The following is a 17,937-nucleotide window of genomic DNA, read 5'->3' on the forward strand; positions in this document are numbered from 1 at the left end:
TAACCTTGTGAGGTGGACGTTCACTCTCCCCATTTTATAGATGAGGAAGTTGAAGTTCAGTAGAGTGCCATGGTCAGTCAGCAGTGGAGGAGGACCCAGTCCAGGTCAGCTAGGCCCGTTTTGTGCTCTTAGCAGTAAGTGCTTTTCCCCACACCGCTCAGTTTTAGAAGCCCTGTCCCAGGAGACCTTGCTGAAACCTCCAGATCTTCAGAGCTCATACTCTTCTCTATCCAAAAAAAAAAAAAAAAAAAAAAAAAAAAGCAGCTGAATGTGGAAAGGAGCTGTGGGAGAGGTATGACACATGCCCTCACATTCTTACCCACGCTCACTGAGGAACAGGAGGCAAACCCGCAGAAGCTAAAGTGACTCGTTCAAGGCTGGCTCACCAGCTGGCCACCATGGTGGTCTTTTGAGGCCCCAAGTTTACAGCTGGTCTTCAGTCATTGAACTGTTCCCTTCCCAACAAAGATATCTACCAGTCTGCCTCCAACACAGGGTGAGATGGGCTCACGCTCCTGCTTTCCCTCCAAGCCAGTCATTCCTGTCCCTTCACCCTGTGACCACAGGGAGAATGACAGCATCACTCTGTCACCCTTCTGCTCCCACTTCTGCTTTTTGATGTTGCAAAGTCTATGCTGGGATGTCATGGCAGGTGTGCAACTGACATACACCCCGCAAGATTCCCCAGACTCAGCAGAGCCAAGGAGTCAGCAGAGGTGAAAGTAGTCTCTGAAGTCCTTCCCATAGCCCTAGCCACTCTGAAACTGCTGAAACTGCAAAAAAATACACTGACTCCCATAGTGAGAAACAGTGATTTAAGGTAAAAGCGTCATACACTCCTGAATCTTAGCTCTGCCACTTACTAAATTCTCCAATCTGTAAAATGGGTATGACAAGCAAAGATTTGAGGAATACTAAATATTTAAACATGAGAATCAAATTTGGTAATAGGTTTTTAAAAACATTTCCAAAAACATTTACCAATCTACTTTCTCCCTTGGATTAGGCACTGAGGATGCAGAAGTTAATGTGACATGGCTCCTATCCTCATATTACTAAGTCTATGGGGGAGACTGAAAAAAGGTGTGTAAGGCAGGGTGGGTGGTCTCTGGATAATAAAAGCTTTACTACCGCTGACCTGTGGGGAGGAGAGGCAACTCTAGCTAAGAGTCTTTCTGTCAGGCTCAGCCTCTACCTGCCACGCCCAGGAACTTGTGCCATCTAATGGCATGCAGCATCTAGCAGTGCCTTTACAGATGAGAGCATGTCTGCATGAGAGGGAAACTCTATGACTAACCTGACAAACACAAGGATAACCTCTGAGGATCTGGTCTTTGAGGGTCCTTCCTACAGGAAATGATCACACCTAGGATATGGCGATTTTCAAATTAACATGTCCTCCTCTGTCTAGGAACCCGTAATGTATCGATATTCCTCTGTTTGACTTTCAGAGGCTCTCCTATCTAGCCCTAGTTAATGTCTCCAAATAGAATTTCAACTCCTCCCTTCCTGTTGGTGAGACCCTCTATGATGATCCTACCCCCTGGTGATCCTACCATGAATCCTCAGTAGGCAGCATTGTGTATTAGAAAGAGCATGAAGGCCAGAGTCAGACTGGGAAGCAAAATTCACTGTATAACTTTGATCAAGTTACTTAACATCTCTGAGAATCTGTTTTCTCATCTGTGAAATAGATATCATCACCTACTTCACAAGATTCAATGGCAAACCCTATTCAAAGACGGACAAAGGAAAAAAAATGGACAAAGGATCTGAGTAGATATTTCTCCAAAGACGATATACAAATGGCCTAAAACCACATGAAAAGATGTTCAACATCATTAGCCAACAGGGAAATACAAATCAAAACCACAATGAAAAACCACTTCACATCCACTAGGATGGCAAAAGTCAAAAACACAGGCAATAACGCGTTGGCAAGGATGTGGAGAATCTGAAACCTTCATACAGGGCTGGGGGTAAATGTAAAATGGTGCAGCCTCTTGGGAAAACAGTCTGGTAGTTTCTCAAAAGGTTAAACATATGGTTACTATATGACCCAGCAATTCTACTCCTAGGTATAAACCCAAGAAAAGTGAAAACATTATGTTCACACAAGAACTTGCACTCGAACATTTATAGCAGCATTGTTCATAATAGTCAAAAGCTGAAATAACTGAAATGTCTCTCAACTGATACATGGATAAACTGAATGTGGTATAGCCATCAATGAAATATTGTTCAGCTATGAATAAGGAATGAAGTACTGATAGATGCTACATCATGGATGAACCTTGAAAATACGCCAAGTCAAAGAACTCAGTCACAATAGATCATATATTGCATGATTCCATTTGTATGAAGTGTCCAGAATAGGCAAACCTATGGAAACAGAAGGTAGATTAGTGATTGTCTAAGGCAAGGGAGAGTTGAGAGAAGTGGAGAATGACTGATAATGGGTATGGGGTTTCTTTATGGGGTGACAGAAATGTTCTAAAATTGATTGTGGTGATGGTGTCAAAACCCTGTGAATATACTATAAGCCACTGAATTAAACACTTTAAATAAAGCGAACTGTTTAGAATGTGAATTAAATCTTAGTAAAGTTGTTATATTAAAAATCTATATAAGGGACAGAGCACACTTCCTGGCATGTAGTAAGGATATAATAAATGGTAATAAATTTATTATTGTGCCATTTCCTCTACCTAATGCCACTCTAATTAAGGCCAGAATCACCTCTCATGCTAACAAGGTAGAATGTCAGGCTCATTGCAGAGAGCCCATTTCATACTCGATGGAGGGTCACAGGTGAGTCTTGAAGGCTAATATTATCAGTCTTTCTCCAATACTCAGATAAATAAATATATAACTCTTGGAGTAATAAAAAAAATAATGGTCTCCATTTCCTGAGCATTTACTCTGTACCAGATACTGTGCTAGGAACTTTACAACTATTTTCCTCACAAGACTCATACTAGGCTGTTATTATTCCTATTCACTAAACGAAGAAGCTGCCATTTAGAGGTTAGCTTGTTTCAGGGACTATGAGTAGTTAATGACTGAACTGGTCTGTTCAATGCTGAGGTTTTTACTCTCTTCTCTATGCAAGTACACGGCTTCACGATTTCTTCCTTTCGTTTATCTATGTTTTACCCACTCTTTACAACTCAAGAAGCCTGATTTTTACTGATCTCCCTTTCCTCTCTGCATTCTACTACCGTCTAGTCCACATCAAATTAGTTAACACTTTCTTTCACATAATCTTTTGTGTTCTCAGATTGCTTCATGTGTAACACTCTTGAATATGGCAGGTGTTTGGTAAATATTTCTTTAGTGAATGGATGTTAATCTTGTTTCCCCAAGCAGAAAACAAGTTTTTGAAGGACAGACACTGTCTGATAGATTTCTTTATCTTTCATCTAGAGAATGGTCATCTAGGCTGGCCTATGCCTGGAGAGGACTAGACTCTGCTTAAAAATGGTTCTCACAGACACCATGCTCTCTGCCCAAAGACTGGAAGGTTTCTCCTTAAGAACAGGACCCTGCTCACATCATTATACTTTATCATAGTACAGCATGGAAGCTGGCACACAGTAGGAGCTCAGGAAGGTTTGATGAATTAAAAAGAAGACTGGGTTAGCACTTATTCTATCGGAGACACATCAAGGGCAGCCTTCCCATAGAGACCCCCGAGCCCATCTTCTCTCACCCCCCGTGAAAGGGAAAGAGGAGAGCAGGAAGGTTGGTCTGGAAGCGTAAGCTGATAGGCTGCTGACCCTGCTTGTGGCCTCAGATGTTCAGTGTGGCAACCTCTCTGGCCCAGGACCCTCCTCGGACTGCAGACTCAGGTAGAGCTTTCCAGAACCCATGTCTCACCTGCACACCATCAAATGCAAAGAGTGGGGTAAACTCTTAATAATCTGTTACTCTGTTATCTATAGACCCATCAACACTCCGTCTGAACCTCTACCACCTCCCACCTCTCCTAACTCTCAGACAGGTAACACGCTCACAGGGATCTACAGTCCCTTTGATTTGTCCAAAATTAGCCTGAGCTCACCTTCTCCTCACTCCCCTACCCTGACCTCGATCCTAACCAAAGCAGGAGTCTTTCAGGCCCAGGGATTCTCTGGCAATAAGAGGAAGGAGCCTGCCCTCTCTGCTTCTCAGCCAGCCATGCTATTTGGTTGGCCAAACTTGGTCCCTCTGTGCTCCCCATCTCTACACCAGCGTGTCTTTCCCTCTGACTTTTCTTCAAGATGTTAAAAACTCGCAATAAAAAACAAATACAAAATGCTGTAATTAATAGCCAATTCCAAGCCAACCCAGCATCCCTACTAATAAACCTCAACACTTGCAAAAAGAACAATAAATTCTGCCCCTCTCTCGTCCTGGGGTGGTCTCTTATATACACTCCGTGTGTGTGTATGTATGTGGGTAAGTGTGTCTACATATGTATTTATTTTCTTTTATCTCCCATCCAGGGAGGGGCAGAATAATGAACTGCGTGCGTCAGGGAAGATGAATCTGAGATACTAGGGAGCAGTGCAGTAAAAAGATTAAAGTGTTATTATTGTTGGGTTTTTTCCCCCATGGTCCATTGTGACAGCTCGACCGTCATCTGTAAAAAATGTCTCAGCGAGAGATAATCATCGGAAACTCAATAAAGCGTCAGGGGGAGCCTCAGCCCCCATCAATCACTGGGTGCCTGGAAAATTTCAGCCCTCTGTCTCCCTTCCTGCTATCCATATAAATGTCTCTAATATATTTTGTGTGGTGTGTGGGACTCATCCCTGATTTGGAACTTTTGATGAAAAAATATTTATACACAGAATATGTAAATCAGTTAAAAATCACAAGACTAATTCTTTGCCACCCCATCCCAGTTTGTTTCTTATTTTTATAAATGCATCAAATTTATTCTTTTTAATAAAACATGTCAACTAGTCTATCTCCCTCTCCTAGTCAAATGTATATACAGGTTTGGAGGGCTAAAAGGATGGAAACAATTAACCTAACTGCCTGATACACTTAATCTTGAAGTTGGCCAAAAGGCCTGATGGATGGACATTGCATTGCTCATCCTAGTGACTCTATAGTGGCTGAGACTGCTGAGAAATGACATGTAGAACCACTGGTGCTGGAGGTGTGACAAGACTCTGACAATGATGAGGAAGAGGCAGGGACATTATTAAAAATAATAACTTGCCCAAACAATTTTTGGCATGGCAGATTCCCAAGTCTTCCAAGACCCTGGACAAGCTGGAATTGTTGAGCTAAGTGTGGAGTGCATACAGGCTGATATGGCTGCTAGGTTCTCCTCAACAGCAGTTCTGCTGGCATTTGACATCATCTCTCTGCCTCAGTTTCCTTTAGTGCTTACATTATGAGGTTGCTGTGAGCACACAGTGTCAATAAATGTTACCTGCTGCTGTAGCTATCATCATCATCATCATCATCATCACCACCACCATCACCACCACCACCACCACCACCACCACCATCATCATCATCATCATCATCATCATCATCATCATCATCATCATCATCATCATCATCATCATCATCATCATCATCATCATCATCATCTTATTATCATCTCCCCCTTTTCCACCCCGGAAGGAATCAGTTCCTGCAGTACCATCTCCTCTAAGACCTTCAAGACTACTCTGCCTAAAGGATAACGTCGAAGCATCCTTATCTGGCCCCAATCTACTAACTACACCTTTACTGCTTATTACCCTCTAAAATGAATCTTCTGATGCATGGATGTTTCAGCCTAACAAGTTTACTTGCAGCCCTGAAACATATTTTTTCTGCTTCCTAGCTCTGAATGTTTTGGACATAACATATCCCTTCTCTGAATCACATCCAATCATACCCACTTACAGGCCCCTCCATAAAATTTTCTTATACTTCAAGGCTCAAATCCCATTTTATTTCCTGATGCTTCAGCTAGAGATTCTCTTCCCTGAGCTTCCTCTGATAGTCTTTGTTACCTGTACCTCTGACTGGACCCTTGTCAAACATTGTCTTGGTCATGTCTTCATTCTTTATTAATTGCTGTTCTTGCTAGCATTTTACATGTGCGTGATATCTTGTATTTTCTCAAAAATTTCGTAAGTACTCCAATTTGATCTTTACAATAAGCCTATGGTGTAAAAAATATTATTCTCTCAGATGAGAAAAATCAAAGCTCAGAGAGGTAAAAAGAATCACCCAAGATCACACAGTCAGGTGATGGCCAAGTCATTCCTTAGACTCTGAAATAATGTTTGGCTCTTTGCAGATAATAGTTTGCTACCACTGAAAAGCATTTGGAAGCTGTGTCAAAGACTCTCAATGAAATTCCATAATAGCCAATACCCAACAAGGGTAACAATGATGTGTAAAAACAGAAATTTACATTAATGGAATTCCTTCTATGTTCCAAGTTTTAGGCTAGGGCTAAATATACTACCTTTAACTCTCGCAATAACCTTTATTTTTTTTTTTACAAATAAAGAGACAGAGCCTCCAGGTACAGAAAATTGTTCCAGGTGTCACAGCTATAAAGTGTTCTGTACACCCATAATACCACGGCTTAAACACACAGACTCTCTAGGAATGAAACTTAAAGTGGCAAAATAAGGTCTTTTCTAGAGAGGAGAAGGTCCAGTTGAGTTTTTTAAAGCAGTTCAAGCACAAGTAGCCTAGGTCATGCTACTCAAAGAGTGGAAGTCTGTTAGAAATACAAAATCTCAGGTCCCACCCCAGACATACTAAATCAGAATCTCAGGGGCAGGGACAGGAATTTGTTTTAAGAAGCTCTCTTTTATGTCCTTAGGAGCCTTACTACTCCCATTGGAGTTTGCATCTCCAAGGGCACACCTCTCTGTTGTGCCTGTGTAGGGCTGGGCATGCAGTGGGTGCTGGGTGTTAACTTACATTAGATAGATGAGCTAGGATAAGACTACTCCTTAGCATGTCCTGGCGAGGGGGAGAAATATTATAGAGAGCAGTTCCATTACCGCCAGTGGGGACTCCTAGCCATCTCCTGAACTCCAGGGCACTTGTCCACTGGTTTGTGATGTACCAGCTTGCATCGTCCTGTCCCCCATCTGAAGACACAGAGATGGGGAGGTCAGCTGGAGCAGGCCAGGACCTGCGGCCCCTGGGGCTGTGGGAAGAGGGCCACCCAGCTGGTGATGTTGTCTTTGGCAGGTCCAGCTGGGCAAGCCAGGCCCTCTACCCACAGAAGGGCCCTATGCCAACCCAGCTTCTGCACAACTCATCTTTATTCAGCTGCCACTTGGAACTGAGAAGAGAAGCTGACTTATAGCCTGCTCTGGCCACGTTTCTGCTGTGTTTTATTGTTTTAATTGTGCACATGAGAGGCACTCCTAATGCTTTCTTGCATTTCTGACAGCCCCAGACACCCAATGTTTATAACAGTTACTTGCAAGCAGCCAGCGGCATCCCCAGCTGGGCAACTTGTTTACTGTTACCATTAATTTATTGCCTCCTCCATCTGAGGACTGGGGCCCACCACCCATCAGACAGCCACAAGTGGAACTCTCCTAGAGTGGGAATGGGTGGGGCTCAAGGCACTGAATGGAATGTGGTCAAGGTCAGGGAATGATCTGACAGAGAAGCAGCTGTGATCTCTGAGCTCCCCTCCACGCATCCCCCTTGTGTGCCTTTGCTCAACCTGTGTCCCTGCTTAGAATATCTTTTATTCACTCTCCAAAGCCCAGCTCAAACCATATTTCTTCTTAGTAAATAACTTGCTCTGATGGTGAGCACAAAGTTTCTAGAGCCTTAGAAATCACATGGCTGACAGGAACCTGGGAGGCCATATAATCTAATGACCCTTTACAGAATCCCTGATGGGCAGACAGCACCGTCAGTGCCCCTTGAGTGGTGACTTGCTCAGTATCTCCAAGGCAGGTTTCCTGCCTTACACTGAGCCAAGACCCAACTCCATAGAGAAATTCTTCACCACATGTCACCAAACAACCCTTTAAGATGGGTATTGTTATCCTTATGTTACAGATGAGAAAACTGAAATTCAAGAACCTCAAGCCACTTGCTTCACACAGCTGGTTAAGTGACAAAACTTAGATGAACCATGACTTCCTGGCACCAAAACCTGACCTTTCTCCAGGACACCACTGTGCCTTTGAAGATGCCACTCTGAGGGCTGGAGAGAATGGACAGAACAGTCAGGCTAATAAGGTCAAGCATCCCCATGTCACCTGCACCAGCAGACCTGCCCTCTACCCAGAAACACCAACCTTGACAAGGGTGGAAGATACTGTAATGTGCCAACTGAGCAGGCTTCTTGCTAGAGCAATACCATAGGCAAAACAGGAGACATACTTCAACGAGGCAACCGATGACAAAGTCTCAGCAAAGAGGTTTCTTTCCTCTCTACGTTGTGCCCATTCTGAGCAGGCAGAACAGATACAGAGCCTCTCTGAGAGAAAGCCCGGCAACCTCTCCATCCCTTTTGGTCTCTGCCTGGATCCTTCTTTCCTCCTCACAACTTAAATGCTGGTACCCTGAGTGAGGGACTTATCCTCCCATCCCCTCACTTTAACTCCTTTCCTTGAGCATTTCAGTCACATCCATTGTTTTAACTACCAATAAGATGCTGGTGACTCCCAAATCCCCATCTCCTGCCAGGCTTCTCCTTTGTGCTCCAGACCCACACATCCAACGGTTCAACCAAAGCAGAAACCAAGGTGACAGACGGGCACTCCTTTTCCATCGATTCCCACATTCCACTGAATACTCATCCACTTCCTAATATTTTCCTAACATCTATTTTCTCCAGTTGCAAAGATCTCTTTTAGGAATCCCCAGAAATCAGAAGTGCATTTTGACGAAGAAGAGCATAGCTTCTCATCCAATTCTCAAAGGTGTCCATCATCCCTAAAACATCAAGAACCATTGCTTATCTTTCCCTTCAATTCATGGGACCATTCTTTCCCAATCAGAATGGTTCACCTAAAATGCAAATGTAAATTGAGCATTCCCCTCAATTGAGAGGGAGCTCTCAGGCCTTACTTCCTGCTGTTCTCCTCAGCACCATGGCAGGTAATTCCACCTGCTGTCACCTACCCCATGTCTCTGCATGTGTAGTTCCTTCTGCCTGGAAAGTCCATCCCTCTTAGTCTGCCTGGCAGCCTCTGACTCATCCTTAAGACCCAATTCAAAGTCACTTATCCTGTGATACTTCCCAGACACCCGCCTGCCCTCAGGTAGAGGGCATCACTACCTATATCAGTGCTCCTATATCTTTTGTACATCTGACTACCTTTGCATTTATCATCCTACACTGCGGTGTCTATTCTTGGTCTGTCTTTTTATTTGACTGGGAGCACTGTAGAGGGGCTAGACCATGTTCATTTTTATTTATTTATTCCCAGCATCTGGCAGAGTGCCTGACACTCAGTAACTACAGCTGAATCATAAATAAACAAAACTAATAAGCAACTACAACTGTAGAGTATTTCACAATTCACACATCACATACTTTACCTCTGCATCTTCACAGCAATACTGATAAGGCAGACAAGGAATATATTACTGGGCTTTAGGGAAGTCATGCCAAGGTCACAAACTAGAAGTCACACTTCCCTTCAGTACTGAGCATAGGCTGAGTCCCACAGAAATATCTATTAGAAATTTAGTGAACTTGATGGACTTTGGAACTGACTCTATGTTCTAATACTGATGGACTCTTCTGTGCTTGTGAATTTGCCTACACGTACTCTGGGAAAGGAACTTGCATCTCTTTTTCAACTTAACCTCCTCACACATCTCCGCAAGTCAGGCAGCTTCCTGTGAAAAAGTCAGTCCAATCCAAAGAACCACAGGATTCTTTTGTTTCTACTTCATCAATGAAAATGATCTAGAGCTGGGTACAGTGCCTGACATACAGTGGGCAATCAATAAATACTGGTTGAACAGATGAATGAATAAGGTATCTTTATATAGAAAAAGGAGAAAAAATATGTTTAAGAAGGAGCTAAAGGCTTATTAGGCTGGTAAGGAGAGGAGAACCCTGAGATGATTTTAAAGGACTGTCACTCTCCAGGCCCAGAGTCAGAAAGCAGAGCACATGAAGCCAGATAGCAGAGTACATCCAAACTGATAGACCAGGTAAAATCAGATAAGCTGCCAGAAAACTGTGGCCAGCAAAGGTAGTCTGAAATTGAAAAAAAAAGGGGGAAAAGCTACTGAGAGAGGTAGATCTTGCAAGCCACAGAGCAGTGTGTTTGTCAATGACTGTTGACAAAATTTATTATTTAAATCAAGAATTATTTATTTTTAATGGTTTTTAAAGACTTAGGTGCTTACTGGGCACCAGAATGGGTTCCCTAAGGACAAGATGAAACCAGGCCAGAATAACCTACTGCCTTTTGGGAAAGGGTCACTGTGTAAGAAAGTAAGACAAATGTTAAACATGTTTTTACTTTAACAAGAAATCTGAGAAAATCTCTTACAATTTTGTGGACAAGATGGAGAAATGGAAGCCAAAAAAGAACAAAGTCTGGTGGATTTACAGTTGTGACTGCTGAATAATGCTTCTAAATTGTCCTAGTCATGTGCTCCAGGGCTCTATACTTAATAGAGTCCTTGTAAACTTTTTAATCAAACACTAGCCTCTAAAGTAAAGGACGGCAGGGATCTTGTCTGCCTAACTCACCAGTACCTAGAACAGCGCCTGCTAGATAGGAACATGATCAATAAAATTTTTAAAAATTATTTTTGAGTAAATAAATGAATCCATAGAAAGCCTATTCACTAAATTTGCAGGTCATACAAAATAAGAAGAGATAGCTAACACTTTCATCTTTATTTCTTGAGTGATATACTAGCCTGTTCCAACATTTTTGTGGTCTACCTACCTACCTACCTAGAATGTAGGCTGACTAGCTCAAGAGTTAATAAAAAAAAATTCAGATGAGGTTGACAAAAAAAAAAAAAAAAAAAAAAAGAAAGAAAGAAAAGTAAAGTAAAGAAAGATAAAGGAAGGAAGGAAAGAAAGAAAGAAAAAAAATTATCTAGAACAGGGTTGGCAAACTACAGCCTACACGCCTAATCCAGCCTGCTGCCAATTTTTGTTAATAAAGTTTTACTGGAACACATCCATGCATACTTGTTTGTGTCCTGCACTACAATGGCCAAGCTGGGTAGTCACAACTGAGACCAACTAGCCCAGGAAGCTTAAAATGTTTACCATCTGGCACGTTCCAGATAAAGTTTGCAGACCATTGATCTAGAATGTTGAATATGAATAAGCATCAAGCTGGAAAGCTGAACTATTAGAATACAAAGGTATAAAGCTTGAATGCAGGAGTAGGGGCTTGTGTGACAGCAGAGGTTAGACTAGATAGCTTCACAGCTCTGAGATTCTGTGAAATCGAAAATGCTTACTGAGTCCTGTCAGGACCCTAAGAGCAGATGAGAAGGCACTCAAATAACCCTTCCCTTCCACCTGGCCCTGCCCTTCCAGCAAATGCTTTTTTGGTGAGAACGTCTGAACAGAAGACAGCGGAGAGGGTAGCAATGCTGTGTCTGAGTGAGGAGAGGACAGCCTATAAGCTGAGTCCCCACGTATCAGGCTGCTAACACCAGGCAAGTGTGGTACTCATGAAATTCTCCTCTGTTTGAAACAAGGTCAACATGATTCCTCCAGCTCAATGGGAAATCCAAGGAGGCATAAGTCATGGCCTGCACATGGAACTGTCAGCTGATGAGGAGAGAAAAGACATATGAGCAGATCAGAGTTCAAATAACCATATACAGGGCCAAGATTTAGAAAACATTCAGAACAGCTGAGGGCAAGTTGCAATCATTGCCAAGGACAGTGAAGGCTCTGTGGAGGACTGAACCACAGCAAGGGAGCTTGATGGAAGGAGCAGGTTCAGAGAGGTGGAGAGCAGAGGAGCAGAGGGAGGGCAACTTCACACTTCACCTGGGCAGCAACGCTCTGATGCTCTTGACATTTCCCACATGCTGCTGATTTGAGACACCTTGCTGAGGCAGCAATGACACTTCCGCTCTGGGCTACCATACATGGTAGTCTGGAAGCCTCACTGTCAGCTCTGAGGGCTGAATACACTCCTCCCCTTGGCTGAACCTCCCTTCGGGTCAATGTTTGGAACGTCAGGCAGTCAGCAAGGCTGTCTGTCCTGGCATCACTGCCAACCCTAAGGCAGCCACTGCTCAGCTGCCCTGCTCCTGGAAAGTGAGGGGAATCTCAGGCTCTGCAAGGGATCTAGGATAATGGGTGGGCAGTGGGGCCAATCTGGACAAGCAAAGCTCAAACATGAAATACTCATTTCTCTCTACAGTCAAAGCAGCCTGCCCTCTTCTCAACTTCATTTTCGAAGAACTACTCAAAAGAGGCAACATGGACTAACTTGCCCAAGTACCCTCCAAATGGACACGTGACCAAGCCCTGGTACAGGTACACAGCACCTCTTTCCTCTGGAGAAGTCCAAGCAATCACCTACAAAACACCCCCAGGGAGGCACTGATGACCACCCCATTTTACAAGCACAAACATCAAGGCATAGAGAAGGTCCATTCTTTGTCCTGGGTCATTCAGCACGTTAAAGGGCCAGTCCCAGAGAGAGGATTATATTTCACATATAGGAGGGGGAAAATATAGTACTCAGAGTAGTGTTGAGGGACTTCTGAGGCTGAGGAAACCTGTGAGGCTGCTTTCTGGTTCTGGGGTAGGGCTGGGACAGGGTAAGTCTGCAGGAAGTAGTCTAAGAATAAATCCACATTCCATGCAGTTGCCTTAATTATTTTCTGGAAACCTACTCCATTGTCCCTTCATCTGAGACTCCACAGGTTGAGGCACTTTGGGGAGAACACCAGTTAAAAGGTTCTCCCACCCCTCCTCCAGGTCATGAAATTGGGCCTCTAGCTTATTCCCCAAGACTGGAAGTGACATAAATTATAGAGCCAGAGGTGACTGTGAAGGACATCTGTCCAAGCCCTTTGGGTTATCCATGAGTTCCCAGAGGATGAGGGATGTGCAGGCTCTCACCCTGAGTTGCTGGAAGAGCTGGTACACCTCAAGGCTGCCTGGAAGCCAGGGGGAGCAGAGTTCTCATAACAGTAGGGTAGCCCACACTTACCTTCTAAAGAATGGATTCCCTGTTCCTTGGCGGTCTTGTAAACACTGGTGAAATCATCCCCAAGGTTTGGGTCAGCACCAGCAGCAAGCAGGACCCGCACTATACTGGAAGAACAGAGAAAGACACAAGTGTCAAAAACAGGAAAGGCCAAGGAAGTAGAGACCAAGATTCTGAGGCATGTTTGGGGATCGGATCTGCCTTTGCTCATGTGAGCAGTACAGTGGAAAGAACACAAGCTGTGCGAGTGTCAAAGACAAGGGTAGGAAAGTTGGCTCTGAAACTTTACTGGCTGAGAGGCTCTGGACAAGTTATCTAACACCTCTCTAAGCCTCAGCTTCCACAACTATTAAATGTGAAGTGTTTATTCAACAGTTACTTATCAAATATTTACTATGTTCTAGTTTGAGGTGCTAGGGTCCGTGCCCTCAGGGAGCTTACTGTCTCTTCTGGGAATGATAACAATTTAGTATAAAATTACAAAGAAGTGTGATAAAGGCTATGATGGGAGAAACACCAGCTGCGGTAGGAAACTAAAGCAGAGAATCACAAGAAAAACCTCCCAGAGGATGTGGTATTTAAGGTATTGAAAGGTTGAGTAGCCACATCTGGGATGTGAAGGGGGCGGGCCCAATGCATTTACAAATCTTGGAGGCAAAAGAGTATGATGCTTCACCCAAAGAAAGTAGAGTTAGAATAGAGGATGTAAGGGGAAGAGAAGTGGGGGCTGAGGTAAGGGCTCACTGAAGGGCTTAAAGAGAAAGTGATGTGGCAACACATGCTTTCCCCCTCACTTCAAAAGATATATACATATTTTAAAAAATGCAAATCATACTGTAATATTAAATTGAAAAATGAAAGTCTTCCCTTACAGCCATCTCCTTAATGTAAATTCCAAGCGTAACCACTTATTTATAGTTTGGTGTGTTTCCTTCCAAACTTTCGCTATTAGAAGAATCACTCCAGTGGCTGGGTGAGAATGGACTGGTGGGAATAGGATGAGAGTCCGTAGTCTCCATAGTGGGGTTAAACTTGGTGAATTTATAAAGCACAGTGCTTCACTCAGGAAGTGCTCCGCATATGTTAGTTTCCCTTCTAATACATCATGCTTCTGCTAATCCTTTCCTTTCCTTTCTCCTAATAAAAAAAGGTTCATGTTCACTATAAAAAAATTCAGAAAATATAGCTGATCAAAAAGAAAAAAATGCTTTAGAATATATAACATCTTTCCAGTTTTTTTGATGTATGCATATTTTTATTTACAAAAAATGGGATTATACATAAACTCTCCCTAAACACCTTCTATGTATTAAATATTCGTCTACTACATGGTTTTAAACGACTCCACAGTATTCTACTATAAGGCCAGTCCATAGCCAATCCCCAATTGTAAAACATTAGATTATTTTTAATATTTCAATAACAATCTCTACTTCCTTTGAATAAATTCTTAGGAGATGAAGTTCTAGATAAACAAAACCACTTTTAAGGCTTTTGATAAATGTTACTAAACTGTCTTCCAGAAAGATTGTACCAATTTTTATCCTTACTAGCAAAGGAAAGATGAGAGTAACTGTCTGCCTTCCTCTCACCAAAATAGGGTGGTTTTCTTCTTTTTCATAATGTGTTAATCTGGTAAACAGAAAATGGAATCACATGGCTGTTTCAACTTACATTTCTCTGATTACTAGTGAGGTAGGAGTTAAAAAAATGTTTAGCAGTCAGCTGTGTTTCTTTTTTCATGAAACACAATAATCAATTGTGTTTTTATTTTCATGAATGATGTCTTTTGCCTATTTTTCTCTTGTTATGTTAATCTTCTGCTTACTGGCCTTCAAAACTATTAATGCTTTTTAAGGCATAAATGGCAAGCATTTAAAAAAATTACTCTAATTATTATAACTATTAAAAAGCCAAACTATAGTTTTAGTTTTTCTCCTTTGCTAGTTTTTCAGTGTTTGTAACCAGCAGTGTTGTTAGCTTTTCCTGTACCAACTGGTTTGAATTTCATTACCTTCAACAGGCACAGGGACCTGGCCCAATTATTTGCTGAATGGATGAATGAATTTCAATAACTCCCATGCACACGAACACACAGTCCTCATAGGTAAGTCAAAGAACTAGAATCCATCTCCCACGTAGATGAGGTTCTTCTACATCTGATCTAACACGGTCAAGTGAGTCTCCTGTCTACTCACCTTACCTAAAAGGATCTTAAGAATCACCTTTTACAGGTAATTTATCCAGGATATGAATTATGATCCCAAAGAGAAATGAGAAGGGTCTCTAAGCAACATCTAAAATCCATGTCTAAAAGTCAGCTATTTAATTCATAGCAGTCTGTCAGGTTCTCAATTGGAGACTATTTGCTCATAGCTTACATATAATTTGAAGAAGACTGACATTAGTCTTCCTGTTTCCTAGAAGATTAAAAGTTAAGAGGGTACAAAAAGGCTGTTAGAGATAGTCAAACTAACTGAAGGCAATGAGAGAAATAGCTGATATAGAGGGATGTAGTATGGGACAGAGGTTAAAAATGTTGGCTTTAATGTCTGAGACAATCTGAGCATCAACATGAATAATGAAATTAATGGGATATAACCCATTGAGTAAACTAAGATTCCAAGAGTATACATTGAAAATAAGTCTATGGAGGCTAAGGGAAAATTCTCTACTGTAGAATGACAACTAATAAACATAGAAGAAATAATGAAATTAGAAAAATCATCATTTTGCAATCATAATTATGAGAGATATTAAGAGTATCTAGCTCATGTTGACTGTGTTAGTCATAATATAATGACATATAAGTCAACAAACATTAGTTATCATTACTATGCACCTGACCTTGTGGTTGGGCTATGGGGAAGTCAAAAGAAGTATGAGCTAAGACACAAACTAGAAAGACAGCATGGCATTTCATAACAAGTACAGGGAAACCTGGGTTCAAATCAAAGCTCTATCATTAACTAACTATGGTCTTGGACAAGTTACTATACCTCTGAGACTCCATTTCCTCACCACAATAAGAGAGATTGTGATGCTTCCCTTATAGGTTATGAGATAAGTATGTAAAACTCCACAGTGCCTGGCACATAGAAGGAGATCCACAGGCATGAGCTCTCTTCTCTCTGTCCATATAATCTTACTGACAGTAACATGAATCTGGACTGAAGTGGGCTCCAGACTATACCTAATCACCCCCTAGGACTCACACTGGCACAGCCCTGTGTTAAGAAGGCAGCTCCTCAACATTCTGCACAAGTTGGCTTGTTTTAAAATCTAAGTGAGAAGAGTGTGTCGATCTAAACTCAAAGGGACATAATTTGGTTAATCCTCAGCTGCTGTGTCCAATCACCTTTCAATCACACTCCTTCCCATGGCAGTCTGTCCCTCCAGGCAGCTAGTGTCACTAACTGTGCTACCTGGGCCTTTTCAGGTTCATGAGTATTGATTCTGTCTATCTAATTTGCAGGCTGCAAGACGTGTCCAAGCAACCAAGTATGCTGCCCTTGGCCCCAGAGGGCAGAGAGTGGTCTGGCAGGATGGTGAGAGGAGAGGGACTAGGCCCTGGGACTGCTAACCCAATCAAAGGGAATGGGCAATGCACTTCACAAACTTGGAGGCCAAGGAGGGTAAGCATTCAAGTTAGTGATTCATTCTGCTATCTTGGAGAAGATTCCTTTCACTTTTAATGAAACTAAAAGACAGCAGCTCCACTGTGGGGTATAACTAAGACTAAAGAAACTGTGGCTGCTCAGTGGCCAAGAGTGGTACCAAACACATTCCCAGACGGCCAGTCAGCTTTTTGTCCAAGAGTCATCTCATACTTACAAAGTATATAACCCAGAGCTCCATGGGGATCAGGCCCTTCTTGGAGAAGTGAGCCGAGATCAGGCTAGAGGACTACGTGACTAGCTTTGATGACCAAAAGAACTTTGTGAACCTATGGGCTGCAGCAGGGCAGAAACAGGGTAGGAGGCCAGCCAGGTAAGAGAAAGCTAGGGCAAAGCTGGTTAGAAGAGTAAGCTTAGCAGCAGGCCAGGCACAGGGAGTGCCAAGAAGTTCATAGTCAAAAGAGAACCAAGGGCCAGACACCAGGCAGCAGAGATGTGAGTCAGAGAGTCAAAAGCCAGGTCAAATGTCAAGGACTAGAGGCCAAAGGAAACAGAAGACCACAAAACAAGCAAGCAACCAGAAACCAAGGAATACAACAGTATCAGAGGTTAAGGCAAGGCAAAAGAAGCAGATATGAGGAAGAGCAGTGAGGAGACTTTGGAAATGAAGACATTTCTGCCTCTTTGATGCTTTTTGCTGAAGAAGAAATAAATCCCCCAATTCAGAACTGTATCTGGGAGATGGTGACATGCATGAGGAGACGGTGAGTTGGCCCACCTGGCTGACAAGGGAAATACAGAATCTGACAACACAAAGGAAGGCAGGCACTACAATTCCAGGTGATCCAGCAAAGGACAACTGAAGACCCCCTCTGCTCTGGTGCTGGCATACTGGCTGTCACTTTGGAGGGCTGGGTTTAGGTATCACCACGTTAAATTTGAGTAGCTGTGCCAAATGGGCAGTGATGTATATGGGCTAGGCCTTCGTGGTCTTAACAGCTGGATTAAAGGAGGGTAGAGTATATCAATCTACTCACTTACGTTTTTCTATAACATGCTCAAAGGAACTACATTTACTACTCCACAGGTTCTCACTGGGCAAAGGCTTACAAAATGAACATCTGCAATCCTTCCAGCCAGTTTAGGATTTGGCCTCTGGTAATCTGTAGAAAGAT

At 42.7% G+C, this 17,937-nt stretch overlaps 1 protein-coding gene across 2 annotated transcripts in view; it reads right to left on the minus strand.

The window, feature by feature from the left end:
* Window positions 1-17,937, minus strand: part of CLPB (ClpB family mitochondrial disaggregase) — a 150,879-nt gene that overhangs the window by 66,893 nt on the left and 66,049 nt on the right. For both annotated transcript variants that reach the window (XM_064492668.1, XM_010989160.3), the window contains one exon: window positions 13,149-13,252. In XM_064492668.1, coding sequence (XP_064348738.1) covers window positions 13,149-13,252 — 104 coding nt within the window. The remainder of the gene's footprint in view (window positions 1-13,148; window positions 13,253-17,937) is intronic.

The sequence above is a fragment of the Camelus dromedarius genome, chromosome 12 (assembly GCF_036321535.1).
Source record: "Camelus dromedarius isolate mCamDro1 chromosome 12, mCamDro1.pat, whole genome shotgun sequence".
Taxonomy (NCBI): Eukaryota; Metazoa; Chordata; class Mammalia; order Artiodactyla; family Camelidae; genus Camelus; species Camelus dromedarius.